At 36.6% G+C, this 22,522-nt stretch overlaps 1 protein-coding gene across 3 annotated transcripts in view; it reads right to left on the bottom strand.

Annotated features, from left to right (window-relative positions):
- FAF1 (Fas associated factor 1) overlaps positions 1 to 22,522 on the bottom strand; it is a 466,200-nt gene that overhangs the window by 86,101 nt on the left and 357,577 nt on the right. For all 3 annotated transcript variants that reach the window (XM_081816911.1, XM_081816912.1, XM_081816913.1), the window contains exon 13: positions 11 to 147. In XM_081816911.1, coding sequence (XP_081673037.1) covers positions 11 to 147 — 137 coding nt within the window. The remainder of the gene's footprint in view (positions 1 to 10; positions 148 to 22,522) is intronic.

Here is a 22,522-nt window from a genome sequence, read left to right on the forward strand (position 1 = left end):
TGTACTTTACCTTGTATCACATTTAACACTTCATTAGATGATCGCTTTCCCATAATAATCAGAAAAAGTGGAAACTGATCTGTTTTTTGAGTCCGAATGGTTTGTGCAACAACACTGCCAAAATGTCTATTGCACATTGTCAGAAATCTAAAATGAGACAAAAGCCAAAGTAAATTTCATTTCAGAGTTTAATAAATTTACTAGTACCCCAACAGAAAACTCACTATTTTACTAATTATGTTAGTAATAATTAGATAGCCTGTCTGATATCAATATATAAAATCTTGCTATATTGAGTTTTCAACTGCATCTTAAATGATATAGAAATGACTACCATATAGAAAGGCAGGCAGCACACCCTAAATGGTGTCTGGGGCTGACAGCATAGGATTCTTAGTCTTAAACGTTTCAAGCTATATTGACCTAGACTATGAGAAAAACAAACAAACTGAATTTTAAGAGAAAATAATTTCTTAAATAGGACAAATATTGTATGGTACAAAGTTAAATTGACTGGCAGCATCCTAGTCTAAACAGGATTTAGCAACATTTTCACAAGTCTTTAGAATCAAGAATTGTACTTTAGAATTGTGTTTTCTCCAGTAGTAGCAGGTCTTCTGGTTTCATACTTACCATGGGATAAAAATAATAATTCTAAGCTTTTACCAAAAAAAGCTCAGAGATATTAGCATACTGAAGTCTAGCATTAGTATTCTTAACACGATCTGGAATAAATGAAAAAACTGATAAAGCTTTTCTCTTCTATTAGAGGACTGTTTGAAATTAGCATTTCTTTCAAGAGAAAAGGGTAGCTTATGATATGTTTTCAGATCTGATGGTAAAAAGTAAATGTCATAATAATAATGAATTATGAAAGACCAAATGCAAATATAGAATGCTTTAATAAGATCCAATTTAATAAAGTCTGTAAAAATAATGGACTTTTAATAACACAGGTCACAAAAGGCAAAACAGTGGAAATTCTGGGGACTAGCCACTGGTACTGGCTTATTAATTCTTAATTATGTTCATGAAAGGCAACTTAAGTCGTGTGTTTTCTTATGCCTTATGATAATATTTTAGGTAACAACTCCTCCGAAATGTATGTTCTAGCTGATGAGCAAAATCCTGTTGTCACATGCATTAGAAGGTAAATCTATTTGAAAAGACAAACGGCATGAAAATGTCATGTGCTCAGATTCATTTGATAACCAAATTCAAAACAGAATCAAACCTCTTAATTTTTAAAGCCAATATATCTCTTGTCTATAGAAATTCATTCCAGAAATTTAGGCTGAATTCTCCATAAAACCTGTGCTGTGACTACAAAAGTAGACCATGTTAAGGGCCACTAGAACTGTCAGCAAGAGTGTCAAGACAAGTTAGCACCACCGCAATAAGTTCATTGGGAGGCGGTTTCATATTTACATTTAGAGCAGCAATAACCAGACCTCATGGCAATTTGAAATGACAAGGCCCTAAGAAATCCATTGTTGGCCATATCAGTGCTCCCATGAAAATTCAGATCTTCACATTCCAGAACTATTACACGATAAAAGGTGCTCAAGCAGCCTGAGCCTCTGGTACCAAATTTCATACCCATATAGCTTTAATTCATCAATAGAGATGTGTAGATCAGGACACTAGAAAGTTAGGATCTCATTTTTCTTTCTGCTCTTACGAAAATATTTGAAGTCTATCTTGATCCTGATTTGATCACTGTTGACCTCTGAATTTAAAGATGTCAAAAAACAGTTGGAATGTCATTCCCTACAAAAGGGAAAAAATAAGTCCTTGTTGCTTTCACACCAATGGATTAAGTGGATATCACACAGTAGATGCCCATCACAGTACTAGCCTCACAAGTGATATTAAATACTACCTAAATAGGATACCCCCAAAAAATGAAGGAAAGAAAGAGAGATGGAGGCAGGTAGGCAGGCAGACTGGCTAGCTTAATGGTTTAAAGAATTCAATTTCAAGGTAATTTTGCTCAGAAATTGTGTACTTCCCAAATTGTCTTTTTATGAAAATGAGCTAGAAGGAAAAATAATTATGAAAATATAGGTATCTTATTAGGTTTAAATTAATATACAACACAAATTTCAAAACTTCATAAAACATATTCAAGAGAGATACAGCCTTCAAAGGTACATTAGCTGCTCAATTAATTATAAAAAACAACAAAGTGATCAGTTATTTGCCAGGTATTGGCAAGTCATTCTAATGTTTTGGAAGTAGCTGAGAAATACACAGGGATCCCGCAGCCAGATGATGCTTCCTAGTGGCCTTAACTAACAATTTGTTCTAATCAAAGAGAGACTTTGTTAAAATTTTAATTAATCTAAATTAATCTTCCTAAGATCTGAATCATGTTTACTTTGAGATTTTCAAATTATAATCATTGAGAGCCTGTAGGGCCAATGGACAGCCCCAAATTACAAAATTCCTACTTACTAGTTCCTTCCATTACAATTAACAAGAACTTCACAATGCAGATATCAAATCTTTCTCATGGCTTGGGGGACTCTGCTTCTTCCTCTCAACATCATTCACAGCACGAAGTTATCATTCACAGCATACAGTTCAAAACATTAGCACAAAAACAGACAAGGGAAAAACAAATTGTTTCAAGAGAAAAAATGTGGTTCTCATAAGTGCGGCATTGTCTTCCCTTTTAAAAATGAAAGCGTGCTGGTGCATCTAATGGCAGCACCAAACTTGTCAGTCCAACTGCATATGGTGTTCATGAGAATCAGGTGTCATGAAGGGATAATTGGTTTCCACAGCAACTGGATTCCTGCAATCTCAAAACCAAAAGGGGAAGCAATGGCAACTGTTCTGTGGCAAGGAGAAATGGCTTTGTTTTTTAATTATAAAAGATTTAAATAAATGAAACAACCTACTCATCATGTATCTATTTGAGAAGAGGGAATAAGTTGCCAAATCAACCCCCAAAACCAAAAGCTAAAGTGACAAATTTGAAAAGATAAAGAACAAATGCCCTCACTAAGAGGGTAAAGCGAAGGTGGGAGGAAGGGGGTTAGGGAGGAAGGGGAAGAAGAACGAAGGGTTGAGAAAATGAATGAAGAGAAAACAGTTAATCACAAATCAGGTACTATAAAGCAACTCATTGGTCCCTGGGAGCTGGGTGGTAGTAGTGGTGGTGGGGTTAGTGAGTGAGAAGTCTCAAACTTCTGCCTTGCTGAAGAAACAAAATATAATTAGTAGCTCATATTCACCGGTTCTTATTATTAGACATCTAAAATTAGAAAGATACAATCTTATCTTTTAATCTGAAGTTTGGGGAGAAAAACAAGCAGAACATCTAATGGCTAGCATATATTAATCATTAGTAAAATTTTCAGTCTCTGAAGCATAGATCTTTTCTATCTTGCTAATGGAAACCAGGATTACTAATAAATCAGATATGGGAAAAAGTAATCTCATTTTAATTCAAAACAGGATATAGTTTAGTTTCTTTCAAAGTCATAATTAAACCAGTCACTGACTTTTATTAAGCTGTATTCCAACATAAAATATATACTAAAAGAAACAGCAAATTAGGGGGAGAGTGGTGAAAGTCCACAAACATTTACTGACTACCTACAATAAACCAGGTAATGTAAAAGGAGGCACATCTGATAAAAAATGGAAGCTGAAAACTGCTAATGACTGTGTGAGGCCTCCTGATTATTACATTTCAATATGACCTCCAAAGAAGCCTCGGATGCAAAATGGGAATAACACTTATTTTTAAAACACATATTCTTATAAGATACAAAAAGTTTACTCAGAATTATGCTCAAAATATGGTATGCCCTTAACATTGGTACTATTTTATTATTAACTGCATAATAATATTTAACATTTTTATCACAACTACTTTCAGGATTAAAATGATAGCTTTTATCTATGGGCCAACACTGATATTTTGCATAGTAAGAACTGTTGACTAAAAAATATAGTCACTGGTTTTATATTCATTTAGAGAATAAAAGGGCAAGTATTAATATTTGGAAAATAAGAAAATACCTGATGCTGCAGCTGTGATACTACAAACTTTACACATTTAAAAGTGGATATTATAGGCACAATACAGTTATATAGCTAAATGCAATCAGAATCTGCTTTTCCAAACAACTCATCTTTAATAAAAGAAAAATTAAAAAGTGGGTACAGAACTAAAATAACTATTTTTTAATTAAGAAGGCTCTTCCTCTTAAAACAGACCAAATTAGCAGCTTTTGCTATAGTAATAATCCTAGTTACTTATACATATTCATTCATGTGTCGAGGGTTTTTTTTATCATCAGCAGAAAAACCAGAACATAAGATAGAGAAAGGAACCTAGAGATCATCTACCTATCTAGCCAACACACAATTCTCCTTTCTTCCCCTTTTCCCTTTAATAGGAAAATTAAAGCCAAGGTTCTTTATTTTTTTTATTTTATTATGTTATGTTAGTCACCATACAGTATATCATTAGTTTTTGATGTAGTGTTCCATGATTCATTGTTTTCGTATAACACCCAGTGCTCCACGCAATTAAGGAGGCTTAATACCCATCACTGAGCTAACCCATCCCCCCTCTCCCCTCCCCTCTAAAACCCTCAGTTTGTTTCTCAGAGTCCATAGTCTCTCATGGTTCGTCTCCTCCTCTGATTTCCACCCCTTCATTTTTCTCTTCCTTCTCCTAATGTGCTCCATGCTATTCCTTATGTTCCACAAATAAGTGAAACCATATGATAATTGACTTTCTCTGCTTGACTTATTTCACTTAACATAATCTCCTCCAGTCCCATCCATGTTGATGTAAAAGTTGGGTATTCATCCTTTCTGATGGCTGAGTAATATTCCACTGTATATATGGACCACATCTTCTTTATCCATTCCTCTGTTGAAGGGCATCTCGGCTCTTTCCACAGTTTGGCTATTGCGGACATTGCTGCTATGAACATTGGGGTGCATATGGCCCTTCTTTTCACTACATCTGTGTCTTTGGGGTAAATACTCAGGAGTGCAATTGCTGGGTCATAGGGTAGCTCTACTTTTAATTTTTTGAGGAACCTCCACACTCTTTTCTAAAGTGGCTGTACCAACTTGCATTCCCACCAAGAGTGTAAGAGGGTTCCCCTTTCTCTGCAACCTGTCCAACATTTGTTGTTTCTTGCCTTGTCAATATTTGCCATTCTAACTGGTGTAAGGTGGTATCTCAGTGTGGTTTTGATTTGAATTTCCCTGATAAGCCAAGGTTCTTTAATGTGTGAAGTGACACTTACCAAGTTACTAGCACTGCTAAGCATACCAAAATCAGGCCAGCCAAAGAGTTTTGTCTCCTACCACAACATCATTTCTGTGAGTCTGCAACTGGTCACCTCATTTCTGGAGTTCCCATTGGGAATGACCTTCAGCATCCCTGGCACATGCCCCTTTGTCCTTTGAGGGTGGCTTTGATTTTTGGAAATAGTCTTACATCTGATTCAAACTGAGTTAGGTAAACAAGGTACATGACTAAGTTGGGAGACACTGACTTTATAGGCAGTGATCTTCAAACTTTAATGGCTTAGGAATCACCTAGGGAGTTAAAAAAAATTCTTTTTCAAGATGAATGAATGAATGAATTCATTTATTTATTTTGAGAGAGAGAGCATGCCAGCCCATGAGCAGGAAGGGCAGAGGGAGAGGGAGAGAGAATCTGAAGCAGACTCCACACTGAGTGCGGAGCCCAACATGGGGCTCGGTCTCATGATCCTGAGATCACGACCTGAGCCAAAACCAAGAGTTGGTCGCTTAACCAATTGCGCCACCCTGGTGCCCCTAGGGAGTTTATTCTAAAAGGTAAGTTCCTCAGCCCCATCCCTCAGAGATTCTGATTCAGTAGATCTGGGGAAAGGCCCAGGAAATTGCCTGTTTTAATAAGCTGCCAACCCACCCAGGTGATTTTGATATAAGTGACCGATGGACCACACTGAGAAACACTGCTTTCAGGACACAGGACTGTTTTCCTTGTAAGGCTTTAAGCTGTCTCGGAATGCAATTCTTTAAGAAGTTGTCCCCAAAATATTTTGGGCAATAGCAGCTTCAGTGGAGCATATATCTACTCTCCTGAGGTGATGACCACATTGAAGATGTTAATTCTCACTTGCTTCATTTGTGTAGGTGAGCTGCAATGTCTCTGTGAGACTAATAAAAATATACCTCTAAAGCCTGTGAGCTATAGGTGATACAGAAAAACGAAGGAGGGAAGGGGAGGCTGCAACATAAAATAGTCAGGGAACACATCACACTGAAAAGTTGTTGGTTTTGGTTAAAGACTCAAAAGAGGTGAAGGAGGAGGTGAAACACATATCTCTGGGAAGAGAATTTCAGGCAGAAAGAACAGCAAATACCAAGACCTTGAAGTTGGAGAGTATCTAGCATATTTTAAAGGTAAAAAGGAGGTTAGTATAGCTAGAGCAGAGTGAAGCATAAAAGACAAAATTGATAATTTGGACTATTTCTATATGGTAAAAAACAGCTTAACAAGGCCAAAAGATAAATGATAAACAGGGGAAAAAATTCTGAATTTCAAAGCACAGAAAAAGGGCTAATTTCCCTAATATATAAAGAACTCTTTACAACAATAAGGAAAAGATCAACAATTTATGAAGACAGCTCCCAGAAATGGAAGTAGTAGTGGCTCATAAACATGTGAAAAGATACTCAAAATAACTCATAATGAATTAACTTCTAATGAAAGCTACAGTAAGAGGGATGCCTCGCTGGCTCAGTTGTTGGAGTACACAACTCTTGATCTTGGGTTTGTGAGTTCCAGTCCCACAATGGGTGTAGAGATTGCTTAAATAAATAAACTTAAAAAAAAATAAAGCTACACTAAGAAACTATTTTTCATATGTCAAATTACTAAAGCAAGGTTATAGGGAAATAGGCACACTTGTACACTATTAAGAGTGAAATTGGTACCAACTCCCTTGTGGGTAATTTGCCAATATCTATGAAAATTAACAGCACACACATACCCTTCTCTTTCTTCCAAGTTATTTAAATTATTATTTAAATTCCAGTTAGTTAACATACAGTGTAATATTAGTTTCAGGTGTAGGATTTAGTGATTCATTACTTACATACAACACCCAGTGCCCATCACAAGTGCCCTCCTTAATACCCATCACCCCTTTAACCCATTCCTCACCCACCTCCTCTCCACCCACCCTCAGTTTGTTCTTTATAGTTAAGAGTCTATTTTATGGTTTGCCTCTCTTCCCCCCCGCTATATTCATCTGTTAAAGAATGCACACATACTCGGGGCGCCTGGGTGGCTCAGTTGGTTAAGCGACTGCCTTCGGCTCAGGTCATGATCCCGGAGTCCCTGGATCGAGTCCCGCATCGGGCTCCCTGCTCAGCGGGGAGCCTGCTTCTCCCTCTGACCCTCCCCCCTCTCATGCTCTCTCTATCTCATTCTCTCTCTCAAATAAATAAATAAAATCTTTAAAAAAAAAAGAAAAAGAATGCACACATACTCTTAACCTAGCACTCCTACATCTGGGAATTTAGTCTATATTTTCATGTGGGAAATCATCTATGTATACTGTTACTACTGAATTGTAGTAGCAGACTATTGGATGTCCATGTGTAGGAAGGATCTTATTAAACAAATTATAGTACCTTATGGAATTTAAAGGGATAATATTTAGCCACAAAACAGAGTTCTTTATGAACTGATATGGAATATCTTTAACATTTAATGTTAGTGGAAAAAGCAGTGTGTTGAATAAAGTGTTTACCATTTGTGTAAAACTGGGGAAAATTAAGTATATGTTAGCTTGCTAATATATATAAGATAATCTCTGGATGGATAAATAACAGTGCCTCTGGGGAGGGTAACTTAGAGACAGGGGTAAGTACGAGACTTTTCATTTCATACCTTTTTATGCCTTTTGAGTTTTGATTAATGTGCATTTATTAGCCAGTCAGGAAATAAATATCAAATTTGAAAGATAGTAAGTCCCTTAAAAAATAAAAATTGCATGTAACATCAATTCCATAAACTTTTTTAAAATTTAAACTCAATTCATTAACATATAGTGTATTATTAGTTTCAGAGGTAGAGTTCAGTGATTCATCAGTTGTATATAACACCCGGTGCTCATTACCTCATGTGCCCTCCTTAATGTCCATCACCCACACCCCGTTCCCCTCCAGCAACCCTCAGTTTGTTTCCTATGGTTAAGAGTCTCCTATGGTTTGTCTCCCTCTCTGATTATGTCTTGTTCCCTCCCTTCCTCTATGCTCTTCTGTTTTGTTTCTTTAATTACACATATGAGTGAAATCATATGATAATTGTCTTTCTCTGATTGACTTATTTCGCTTAGCATAATACTCTCTAGTTCCATCCACATCGTTGCAAATGGCAAGATTTCTTTTTTTTGATGGATGAGTAATATTCCATGTATATATACACCACACCTTCTTTATCCATTCATCTGTCGATAGACATCTGGACTCTTTCCATAGTTTGGCTATTGCGGACATTGCTGCTATAAACATTGGGGTGCAGGCGCTCCTTCGGATCACTACATTTGTATCTTTGGGGTATATACCTGATAGTGCAATTGCTGGATCATAGGGTAGCTCTATTTTTAGCTTCTTGAGGAACCTCCATACTGTTTTCCAGAGTGGCTGTACCAATTTGCATTCCCACCAATAGTGTAGGAGGGTTCCCCTTTCTCCACATCCTCACCAACATTTGTTGTTTCCTGTTTTGTTAATTTTAGCCATTCTGACTGGTGTGAGGTGGTATCTCATTATGGTTTTGATTATTTTCCTGATGCCGAGTGATGTTGAGCACTTTTTCATGTGTCTGTCGGCCATTTGGATGTCTTCTTTGCAGAAATGTCTGTTCATGTCTTCTGCCCATTTCTGGATTGGATTATTTGTTCTTTGGGTGTTGAGTTTGGTAAGTTCTTTATAGATTTTGGATACTAGGCCTTTATCTGATATGTCGTTTGCAAAGATCTTCTCCTATTCTGTAGGTTGTCTTTTGGTTTCGTTGACTGTTTCCTTTGCTGTGCAAAAGCTTTTTATCTTGATGGAGTCCCAATAGCTCATTTTTGGCCATGTTTCCCTTTCCTTTGGAGATGTGTCTAGCCAGAAGTTGCTGCGGCCAAGGTCAAAGAGATTGCTGCCTGTGTTCTCTTCTAGGATTTTGATGGATTCCTGTCTCACATTTTAGGTCTTTCATCCATTTTAGTCTATTTTTATGTATGGTGTAAGAAAATGGTCCAGTTTCATTCTTCTGCATGTTGCTGTCCAATTTTCCCAACACCATTTGTTGAAGAGACTGTCTTTTTTCCACTGGTATTCTTTCCTGCCTTGTTGAAGATTAGTTGACCACAGAGTTGAGGGTCCATTTCTGGGTTCTCTATTCTGTTCCATTGATCTATGTCTCTGTTTTTGTGCCAGTACCATACTGCCTTGATGATTACAGCTCTGTAATATAGCTTGAAGTCTGGAATTGTGATGCCACCAGCTTTTGTTTTCTTTTTCAACATTCCTCGGGCTATTCAGGGTCTTTTCTGGTTCCATACAAATTTTAGGATTATTTGTTCCAGCTCTCTAAAAAATGTGGATGGTATTTTGATAGGGATTGCACTGAATGTATGGATTGCTCTGGGAAGCACAGACATTTTAACAATATTTGTTCTTCCAATCCATGAGCATGGAACATCTTTCCATTTCTTTGTGTCTTTCTCAATTTATTTCATGAGTGTTCTACAGTTTTCAGAGTACAGATGCTTTACCTCTTTGGTTAGGTTTATTCCTAGGTATCTGATGGTTTTTGGTGCAATTGTAAATGGCATAGATTCCTTAATTTCTCTTTCTTCTGTCTCATTGTTAGTGTATAGAAATGCAACTGACTTCTGTGCGCTGATTTTATATCCTGCCACTTTGCTGAATTCCTGTATGAGTTCTAGCAATTTTGGGGTGGAGTCTTTTGGGTTTTCCACATAGAGTATCACAGTTCCATAAACTTTTAACACAATATTAATCACATTTGTCTATTTTTTATTGGTCTTTTGTTCAAATATATCTTTTCCTTTTTGTGGTAATCACTATATGAATGAATACAATCTTTTAGCCTTCTACGCAACAGTAATCGAACTGGCATTTTACTTAAGTGTTTGAATAATATTCCATTGAGTAGATGTATATGTTGCTATATTCATAACTATTCACCTGCAGCTAGATTTTCCTTTCTAGTTTTTTATCATTATAAATAATACTGGGATAAATAACCAGAAGTATTTCCTTAAGACAAAAAGTCTGTACAGTGGAATTACAGGGTAAAAAGGTAAAATCACTTAATGACTACTGATCCATATTATCAGTATGTATCAATCATTTCCTAAAAGGATGGTATAATGTCTCTCCGTGAAAATGCAAATACTGTATGCATATTAGAACACAGCCAAACTAAAGACAAATTTAAGAAAACACAGGTGAGATTTTGGGAAGCTTTAATCTAAAAAGCATCCCTTACCTGTCTGAGGTTTATTGGACTTCCCAGTAACAGTAAACTGTTAAATTGTCTCAAATGATTAGTAGACAGAGTTTTAAAAAAGCAATTAACTTCTTAATTTATCTCCTTATTTCACTCAAATGAAAAGGCTTTGAGGCACTGACAGTTTAATGACTATCGGGTCATTATTTATACTAATTTTTTGGAAGGATAATAATCATAAATAGATAATTGGCTTTTTCTCACCACTAGTAAGAACATAAACATTCATTTTAAGTACCTCATATAAATCTTAGCTGGGAGGAATAACAGAGAATATCTAATCCAATCTCTTATCAAATGCAAAAATTCTTCCTCTAGCAATGTAAAGAGAAGATTCATTTTCCAGGGCTGTGTAAGAGAGCAAATTTAGGTTAAATGATAGATAATATTTTTTCTGTGTTCTGCCTTTTACCAATCAATCAATATCTAGGAGGACCTACTAAATATATGACAAGATAAGACATGGTTTCTGTCCTTAAGATACTAAGGATATTTTGGGTTTGGTAAATCAAGGCCTGTAAACAGGAAACATAATCTGGTATTTAATTGGGGCCTGGATTTAGTGGTTCAGATGAAATGCTGGAGAGATTCAGAGAAGGGGCCCAGAAGTCAGGGAGAATTTTGTATTCCATGATGGTACTCCTAGATAGCTATTAGAAGGAGACAAATCATCCCTTATTCACCTCTGCATTCCTAGCACCTAGTGACTAATTATATTTATTACATGAATAAGCCAATTCAGCCTCGGTAACTTTTATCTCCACTATAACAATGTTGATCATACAACTTTCCTTTTCCTCTTCCAACCACTTCTGAAATCAATTTAATTAAGACGGTTGACAATGAATTATCATGGTCTCTAAAGCCCCTTCCACTGTGCTTCTATCACCATAGGCATTTGGACCCTCAAAATAAGCAGGTATTGGTCCACAAGTTCATGACTTTAAGCTTCCCTTCTGATTTTTTAGCATACTGCAGTTTTCACATAATTTCATCCTGTCACCACCCACTGACCGAAAATGTGATTTTAAAGACGTGTAAAATATTGAAACATTAACATATTAGGGGTGCCTGGATGGCATTGCAAGCAGTGTAATTCTGTAGGAACACAGACTTAGGCATCAAACAAACCTGGTTTTATCACTTACTAGTTGTTTCTCTGGATAACTTAATTGCTCTGAGCCTTAGCTTTCTAATACATAAAATGAAGATAATGATACCTATTTTTAGAATTGGTCTGCAGATTACTTAATATTCTTTTTCCTTTCTTTTATGTGCTTCAGAATCAAAATCAGTTTTTTCTTTATCCACCCCCTCGTGGATATGGCAAAATGTTTCCTAATAAATTATAACAGCAGTATCAGACTCACATCACTAAACAAGGAGTTATGCTTAGCACCATGCTTGGCACTGTATTATATTGCTTTATAACTTCTACGGTATGCATCAGCATCCTTGTAACATAAGATCATGCCCTATTCTAGGGCAGAGATTTGAAGATACCTATTTTTTCATATTGTCATGTTCCCTGATTTCCACCCCCCCTGCAAAAGTTGGAGACTTTGTGATTTTTATTATTATATAAAAAATTTTCAGCATGGTTTATTTTAGAGTTGGTTGGCTTCTCTTGGAACATTGACATCTATACATAATTTCCTTATGTATCTGATTATTTATTTATAAAGATTTTATTTGAGATAGAGTGAGAGAGAGAGAGAGAGAGAGAGAGATCACAAGCAGGGGGGAAGGGTAGAGGGAGAAGCAAACTCCCCAGTGAGCAAGGAGCCCAATGTGGGACTGGATCCCAGAATCCTGGGATCATGACCAGAGCCAAAGGCAGGCACTTAACCAACTGACCCACCCAGGCACCCTGTATTTGATTTTTAAAAAAGTTTTTATTTAAATTCCAGTTAGTTAACATACAGTGTGATATTAGTTTCAGGTGTACAATATAGTGATTCAACACTTCCATGCAATATCCAGTGCTCATCACAACAAGTGCACTCCTTAATCCCCATCACCTATTTAGCCCATCTCCCCACCTACTGTCATCCTAATGGATAAAAAAAATGTGGGAGAGTATAAGCAGAAATCTCATACATAGGAAGAAAGTCTTTAAAAGATAAATGACCAACAATCCAATATATTAGCATCTCAGTCACTCATTAAAGCTTTCAAGCAAGAAAGGATTACAGTCCAGCACTTGACAAAGGCTCACTTGAGATAACTGATGTTTGACAAAGAGAGCTACATGGACAGGTTGACTACATAGGCTTTTCCTTTAAGTTCTATACCAGCTATGAGTCAGATCATCAAAAAGGAATATTTAAGGACCATATCACCTAAGCTCCCTAAAACAATTACCATTACTGAAAAAATATTTAATACAAAGCCCTCTGCTTTTACAGAGGATTGATATAAGAAACATCTATTTAAATTTAAAATAATCTGTCGTATGCAAAACAACAGTAGAAAATAATTGTCTATTTTATTTCTTAAATGACTCTCAAATAGATAATCATGCAAAAAAATTCTTTCTTGAATTCAGTGCCAGGAAATCTTGAGATGAACTGTTAAATTTTTTTTATTAATCAATGAGAACTACAAATAGTAAACTGTAAACTCCAGTACATAACTGTACCTGGCACATAGTAGAAACTCAATAAATAAATACAGTACAATAAACTGTACCTGACACATAGTAGAAACTCAAAAACTTGAGTCACCCCAGGTGTTTATAAATGTTTAATGGATAGGTACGTTACTGGACAAAGTAACAACAAAATACTGGACAAAGAAATGGATAGGTAGTAGAATAAATGTGTCAGTAAAAAGCTAGAATGAATGATGATAAAAATGACTATCATCTGAGGAATCTGCATCCCTAAAAACAAGTAAATACCATGAGTTTCAAAAAGTACAGATTAGTAAACTTGACCTCAGTCCTCTACAGAAGCTAGAAAAGTCACTTAGACAAATGGCTTATGAATACTTAGAATACCATAGTGATAACTAGAAGACAGCATGGGTTATTAAGAACACAATAAACCGGGCGCCTGGGTGGCTCAGTTGGTTAAGCGACTGCCTTTGGCTCAGGTCATGATCCTGGAGTCCTGGGATCGAGTCCCGCATTGGGCTCCCTGCTCAGCGGGGAGTCTGCTTCTCCCTCTGACCCTCCCCCCTCTCATGCTCTCTCTATCTCATTCTCTCTCTCAAATAAATAAATAAAATTAAAAAAAAAAGAACACAATAAACCTAACTTAACTATGAGGTTACCAGGCTGAGAACTCAGGAGCATTCCTTAAGTTTCAACTATCTGGACTTCAGTAAGAAGTGACGAGGTGTCTCAAAGTATCCTTCAGGGTAAGATTCAGAAATGTAGGCTAAGTTGGATAAATCCTTTGTCACTGAGAAATTGAACCTGTAGAGTGCTACCAAACTGAAGGTGGTCTCAAACAGCTTACCACTTGGCTTTGTCAACATTTTCATAAATGTCTGAGATAAAGAAATAAAATATACATATATAGATAAAATGCACTGAGCACTTACTCTGTGCTTTGTCCCTTTTCAAAAATCAATTATCCCACTTATTTCTAACAAGTCCTCTAAGGGATATAGTTTTTAATCTCCATTTTCCAATACAGAAACTGCAACTTAGAGGGTTTAAGCAACTTGCTCAAGGTCACTATGGTGGCTTACTGGCATAGCTAGAATTCCAATCTTAGTTTGACTAAATCCAAATTAATTCATACTCAACCATTACACTGTTCTGCATTTTTATATATTTTTTGTTTTGTTTCGTTTAATTTTGGTTTTTTTTGTTTTTAATTTAAATTCAATTAGCCAACATATAGTACATCATTAGTTTTTGATATAGTGTTCAGTGATTCATTAGTTGCATATAAAACCCAGTGCTTATCATATCATGAGCCCTCCTTAATGCCCATCACCCAGTTACCCCATCCCCCCCCACCTCCCCTTCTGCAACCCTCAGTTTGTTTCCCAGAGTCAAGAGTTTGTCATGGTTTGTCTCGCTCTCTAATTTCTTCCCATTCATTTTTTTTTTTTAAGATTTTATTTATTTATTTGACAGAGAGAGACACAGCGAGAGAGGGAACACAAGCAGGGGGAGTGGGACAGGGAGAAGCAGGCCTCCCCTGGAGCAGGGAGCCCAATGTGGGGCTCGATCCCAGGACCCTGAGATCATGATCTGAGCTGAAGGCAGACTCTTAACGACTGAGCCACCCAGGCGCTCCTGCATTTTTATAGTATCCAACAAGTAATTATTGAGTACTGGAGTAAGAAACAAAGTGTAGAAGACTGATGTGATTCTTGCCCTTAGTAATCTTACACTCTAATGGAAAAATTAGAAAACAAAATTTTAATAAGCAAAATAACGGCTTATTATGGAAAGTTCTAAGAGAGTTCTATGAAAGAGAATGATGGTGAAGAAGCTTCCTCTAAAAGGGTTCAGTAGGCCTTTTTGAAGAGTAGACATTTACATTGAGACCTGAAGAAAGAAAATTAAGAGTCATTTCCATCTAATGACTTCTGTTTTCTCAGTCAACTAGTAAGGACAGCTGGGAAAGGGAGAAGCGAGGGACATGTGATGTTTAACGAATGAGTAGTAGTATGAAATAGCCATCTTATCTGGGGAAAGAAAAACTAGAGATTCACAGTAGGCTTTCTCAGCATTATTGCTTGCTTGAAGTTTGTGTTTATTTAGAAAAAAAATTAGTGTGACTGTCTCCAGCAGTGTTCAAGTGCAAAGGCCTAGGCACACAGAAGGTGAATAGTTGGGTTCAACAAAATGAGTACAATGGAGGGAGACAGAGGTGAGGAAATTCAAGATATTACAATGATGATAATGATGGACCTTGAAATCTAAATAGGACAAAGAGGGAAATGAAGATTGGAGACAGAAAAGGGCAGATGAAGTAAAGTGGTGGGGTCAATAGATTAGAGGGCATAATGATAAAAAAAAAAAACTTCAGCACTTGATCAAGTAAGATAGGAATAGGAAGTGCTGGTGAGAGCCAGGTGCTTGAAATCAAAATATATGACGTGATAAAGCTTCTCTTGATGACTACATCCAAGTTTGGTAAATAAGGAGACGAAAAAAATTTTCTGGAGTTAGATATGTCTAGGAGCAGAGAGGATTATCAAGAATGATAACAGTAGAAATGACAGGAGTTACAGCATCATTTGTGAGTGATAACTCTTGGGAGAGTTAATAGAATCTGAACTTCAAAAGATGCTGTCAGTCAACTGCATTAGTAGAGAATGGCAGAGATCTAGTTTAGTAACAACACAGACCCAGACTATTCTCGGCAGCCTCATATCTGAGAAACTGGTAGGGGGTTTTAGTTGACTACCTCAATTCAATAGGAGTCAATAATAAAATTACAGAATAGAATTGAGCATAGCATGAGATAAACTTGCTCTGGAGCTTGATTTGAGCACCTTCTGAATGGGCTGGGTCTAGATACCCTAGCATATAAGGAACAATGGAAATAAACAAACATACTTGGTAAGAAAAAGCAAGAAAAATAGGGTAAACAAGATAGCTGTGGTCAAACTGATAAAGGACTGTAATGAAGAACAGAAGTTAGGCTTATTAACTCCCAAGTTAAGCTTATTAATTCAAAACTAGAACCAAAAGGGAGAAAGTTGCAGAAGCCCTCCAGAGGAAGAAGCACTGTAGCAAAAACCTTTTCTGACTTTTCGAGTAGCTCAAAAATACACTATCTTTTGAAGCTTTAATTTCTTTGTCCCTAGGAGTATTCAGGTAGCAACTGTAGTAACATCAGTTAAGCACATTATGAGGAAAAATACCTGCCGCCTGGATATTGAGAATACCTCTCTAACCTGCAACTCTAAGATTTAGTGAATCCCATGTTTATTTGTTCCTTGTGCAAAAGGTCCATGCGTTATATTTCTCTTATAACTCCCACAAGGTTTTGCATAGTTATTCAGTACACTTTCATTGTTGAATAATCCAGCCTGACAAGGTCATGGGGCAAGAAGCATTATGAAGCAGAAAAGCATAGGTTGATTTGGGATTTATACCTGGTACAACCATTTACATGACACTGGGTAAATTACAGAACTTCTCTGAGCCAAAAATAGTTTCCACATATGTGATTGGACCTTTGTAGAATTGTAGTTAAATGAGGTAATGTATATACAGTGAGCATTAAAGGAGCTCATATAGAGAGAGTCTGGCACATAGTAGGTTTAATGGTTACAGTTATTATGTGTTTTGATTTTTTACAAAAGCAGTAATGATAGTCTTGTTCTTAGCTACTGATACTCTCTCAGTAGAAGCTCCTGTCAAAAATGGCATGAGCTTGGAGAACAGTTCTAAGGGTAAGGAAGCTATCTTTATTGGTGAAAGAGGGAGAAAATGATTGTGGCTTCCTTAGCTACACTCCACTAAGGTCACACTAACTAAATCATCACAAACTGGCAAGCGCAGTATGCTATAATCTACTTACATACTTTACGAACATTTATTTTAAAAACAAAATCTTGCTTACTTCTCTTTTTTCTATTGAAAACAATTGTGTCCAAGTCATCAGAAAGAGAATTTTAGAGATAAAGGTCAAAAGTCTTAGGTCAAATAGATCAGCTGTTAGCGTCCTCTCCCCCAATTTTCAGAGATGAAAAAAAAAAAGATCTGGAAATGTTATACCACTTGCCTAATATTCCTTGAGTTCTTCATACTCCCAGACTGACTGAGTCCCACTTCCTAATAGGGCTACATTTTATGAATGAGGTCTGACTATCTGTATAAACAATAAAAAAATAGTTTATCATAGTCTTTCAAGAACAGCAACTGACATATTTAAATTTGTATAGGTTTTGCTTTAAGAACTAATAAGAAGTTAATACTTACATAGCTTTCATAATAGCCAAATAAATTTTTGTTGCTGTGGTTGTTGAGTAACTTATTTGGGTGCTGCTCAGAGCCACCAATACCTGATTTGATACTGGGCTGGAAATATAATTTCTCAGATTGAGATACAGCAATCAAAGCTTCTTTATTGTTCGTATAAGCTTGCTTCACTCTTTCCTTAGTTGAGATGTGTAGAAAAGAATGTTAGAGGACTTTCTTGGTGCTGATCATGCATTGAGGAAAAGAAAGATACATTGAAGGAGACTGTTTAGAAGGATTCTTTAAATTGTTGGTGTGGCTACAGACTGAATCAGCCAATAGTAGATAAATTAACAGAAGGCTTTTTACAAAAATCCCTAAGGTTAAGCCTTTATTTGTTAATAATATAAAACTATTTTGTCACTTTTCTCTATTACTATAATGCAATCAAGTTCAAAGACACATCCTTGAGGAAAGGATACCAAACCGTTTCCTAATGAATTACCCAAACAAATAAGAAACAGGATTCCACCTGACTCCCCAATTCCAGACTAACAGTTATTTCCTCTTTCAATTTTTGGTGGTATATTTAGCAGATTAGATCATTAAGATAACTGCCCTAAAACCTCTTTGAGTATCTATGTAGACTGACAGGAAAATACTGGAAAAATGTCAGAGGAACCAGTTTCCATAGTTGGTTTTATATGACTGAACTAACATGTTTCCATTATAATTTTTCTGAGTGTATTACCATCAGTATTTATGGAAGAGGAGAACTGTGCTACTGATTTAAGTGGCACAGATGATATGATTAGTAAAAACTCTTCAGAAACAACCATGAATATAAAAATTATTAGTACTAACAAAGCAGTTAAGAAAAAAAATAAATTTTTTGAGATCTTTTCAATTTTAGGCAAGAAGTAAAGGTAAAAGCCATGATGGGGTATATATTACTTAAAAAAATATTTAATTTTGGAGATGTCTTATTTTTAGAATTTGTTTCATTAGAAAACTCATGTTTTTTATTCTATATAAACACTGGATTAAATATCTATGGCAGTCATATTTATTTGAATCTGTATATTCTAAAATACTAGGATAACTAGCTATTGGGAGTGAATATTTGCACAGAACTGTACATGAATGTACAGAGTCACAGAACAGGAAAAAATTTGGCAACAGAGCACAAAGGCTTGGCATTAAGCTGAACCTTCATATATCTTGAGAAGGCAATGATTCTTTTAATTCTGTAACTCTTACAATCAAGATACTTAGAATATTCAAAACACAAAGGGTTTAGCAGAAAGACCAAGGAGAACACCAAAAGAGTAACAAGAAAGGTCTAGTGCGTGAGAAAAAGATTTAATAAAAACTTACAATGTCGTTCTTTTGGACTGTCTTGTCTACAGTTATCACCTTTGTATTGTTCTTTTCTAACAACAGTTTTCACAAAGACTGTGAAAACACACAGAAAACTGTATCTGAGTTAAATGCACATTTCCTAAATAGCAATAATTAGATTAATGTCAAGGAAAAATACATAGCCTGATTCAGATTTAGTGCATGTAGCACCAGGCAGTTATGATTGTAGTACTAGGTAGTAGTGTGGGAAGTATCTAAATTACAGTAAAAAAGGCTTCCAAATTAGTCATTTCAAACTACCCAAAAGAACATTTTAAAAAGGATAATCTTCTATTTTAAAAAGAGTAAAGTATTATAAACAGTTTAGCCATCATCTATATACAGACTGGCTTGTTCTCAGTCATAAGAGGCTATCACCTTTTATCCTCCCCTCTTTCCCTTCCTTTCAGTACTATTAGAAAACTATTCACAAGTGCACCCTTGGACAATGCTGAGCAGTAATTATGACTTGCTGACAAAGAGATATGAACAATTACGGAGCCCATTTTGAAACCTTACACTAATAAAGTCATTAGATGCTGCCCTTGCCATGATCCTTCTAAAAGCTTCTGAAGTTACAAGAACACACGGCATTGTTTGCAGGGACAATTGCTGCTGGCAGAACGCAAACCTTGAGTTAAACCATGCTGCAAATTGATCTTGACATTCTGTTAAGACTGCCACTAAAAATCAAAAGCAGAGGAGAAAAGGAGAAAATGAGTGGGTAGGATGTAATCATGGAACAGGAGGGGTTCCTCCTCACCTTCTCTCCTCCCTCTTCACAAAACAAACCAGGGAGAAAATGACAAACTCTCCTGGTGTTTTGGAACCTTTATTTTAAAGCATTAATTAAGCCCTTGACCTGGGATGTTTAGGATGACAATACATTTCCTTTAAAAGTACTGGAAGGAAAACGTAGCACAAAGGGAATAGAGAAGTTTGGGGAAAATTATATGGAAATCTGGCATGAAGACTCTTATGAAGTCTTGGTTCCCTGACCACAACATATCCATCTGTTTTATCAGCTACTTCTGCAGAATCCATATCTGCTCCTAGGGTAGCAGCTGGAAATTAACACTCCTTAGTCTCCCACACAGACCCCACACCTGGGCTAAATTTGCTGGATCAAATGGAGGTGTAGGGTTAGAGTAACATGGTCATCTAGGCTTCAGCCAGGCATGAAGCACTGAGTAGTTTGGAATTAAGGGTATGCCACTGTGAATATGGCTAATTACTGAGATGGAAAGTGCAGGTGAAGACAGCCTACTGATAATAAGAGCTTTAAGTCAATTAACTCTTGCCAAAGATTAAGTAATGTGGAAAACTATCACTTGAATATTAAGGCTAACAAGTACCTGTCAGCATAGCAGCAGAAGTTTACAATGATCTGAAATACTGCACCTAAGGGCATGCAGTTCAAAAGCTAATAATTTTGTCTGTGAACATTGGTACTAACTGTGTAGGTAAAATTTAATACAACACTCTGTATATGTTACATGCAACCTGTGTAATTGTCAGCAATTCCTAGGTAACTGTTTGCAGCTACTCAGAACACAGCTTAGAAGTAGTGTGCGATGCCTGATTTAACACTTTGTAGCATGTATGCTGATGTGCTAAACATTTCCACCTCAGAAACTTACATATAAGCAACTCATAGCTGGCTGGTGACCTCAGCTGGCACTATTCTAGTCAAATTCAATGTTTAAGTTTTCTAGAATTGTATCATATAAACCAGTACCTATCCTGGATGAATGGAGACATTTGCCTTGTGGGCCCTCCTGGTCAGAAAAAGAGATACCTATTAACTCACTTATTACTGGTTAATATTGGTGGTTTAGTGTGCCACATGTTATGTAGCTTTTTCTTTTTTTCTTTTTTAAGATTTTATTTATTTATTTGAGAGAGAGAATGAGATAGAGAGAGCATGAGAGGAGGGAGGGTCAGGGGGAGAAGCAGACTGCCCGCTGAGTGACTCAATCCCGGGACTCCAGGATCACGACCTGAGCCGAAGGCAGTCGCTCAACCAACTGAGCCACCCAGGTGCCCTGTTATGTAGCTTTTCTTGATGAAGCAACTAGAGCCAAAAACACAGCTTCACACCAAGGGCAGTCATGTGCCAATGTTCCCACGCAACCAACAGATGTCCAAATAACTCTAATAGAGGGAAGGAAATTAACGCTTATTGTGCTTTATATAGTACCTGTGCTTTATATAGTACTATCTATATTTAATTAATTCAAATGGTGCCCAAATGGAACTTGCCTGGCTCTGTGGCATATGTCATCATGTAGCCAGGCTAGCAATCTGGTTCTGTGGACATGTTTACTTTAATCAGCACCATCACCACTGCAGAAGGCTCAGAGTTCCATCCCAGAATGGCCCGATCCGAGGGGCCAATTGTTTCAGGGCTATCAGAGACTTGGTGAATCTGGGGAAGAAACTCTAGAACCACTGGATGAACTCATCTAGGCTGGAATTCAAGTCTCTTTCCAGATGGTGTGTGGGTGCCTGGTGCACAGAGCACAGGCCACAATATTCTCAAGTGCTTCAGGGCCAGCAGAACACAAAGTACCTGGTCTGGACATTGTTAGTTCATTCTACAAGGAAAATGAAGGCTTTTGCTTTATTAGTCCTATTAACGGCTATGGGGGAAGATCACAAAATTAGAGTCATACAGCAGCATTTCCTTGCTTTTTCCACTACCCAAGCTGGTCTCTCTCATTATTCAATAAGACTATTAGAGATTATTTATTTTTCAATATAACACTCACTTTTTCAAAGGCACTGTGTAACACATTGAGATTATAGACATAGCTCCCTTGGGGAGCTGACAACCTAATAGGGAGACAGACAGTGTAATGAATTCCATCATAGGTTAGTATATGGATATTATCGGAGCATAAAGAATGTGCATTTTAACTCAGACTGAGGCAAGAGAAGGATGGACAGTGGCAAGGCTTCCTAGAGGTGACACCTGTCCTGAATTTTAAGAAATTATTCTTTTATAGCACAAGCATTTGTTTACTAATAGTATATTGTCCTTAAATATATTTTTATTGTTAAATCCATGATAGTTTTCTACATGTTTCTACATCCAAAAGAGTATCTGATCTCTGCTCCACTGTCTGCCTGTAAGCATATGCCAATACTGGAGATGAATCATTAACAAAACAACTGCTTGGGATCTGTCCATCCCTGCTGGTTGACCTTAATCCTCAATCTGGTTCAGACCATATATGATTACACTAGCTGGCCAGGGCCCTCTCCTCCACAATTATGTAAGCCACTGATCCTTCATTTCTGATATTTAATTATGAGGCTTAAAATACCAATATTCTTTTATAAAAATAGCAAATATCTGCAACCCAATAAACTAGGAATGCTGCTAATATAAAAATCTCTAAATAAAAAGAACAAAACTTCTAATTTCATTTTTCTGTATGTCATTCCTTTCAAGTCCTTCTTTAGCCCACTCAGGTAGAGTAACTCCCTATGAATTTCACCTGTATTCCCCAAGCACCTTGTGCATACTTAATATTACGTATTAGCTCCATGTCTTTCTACTAGACTATGAGTATTTTGAGCATTAAGCACTGTATCTTTTTTTTTAATTCTTATGTTAATCCCCATACATTACATCATTAGTTTTAGATGTAGTGTTCCATGATTCATTGTTTGTG

This window comes from Leptonychotes weddellii, chromosome 4, assembly GCF_054177405.1.
Source record: "Leptonychotes weddellii isolate Sample4059 chromosome 4, ASM5417740v2, whole genome shotgun sequence".
In the NCBI taxonomy this organism is placed as follows: Eukaryota; Metazoa; Chordata; class Mammalia; order Carnivora; family Phocidae; genus Leptonychotes; species Leptonychotes weddellii.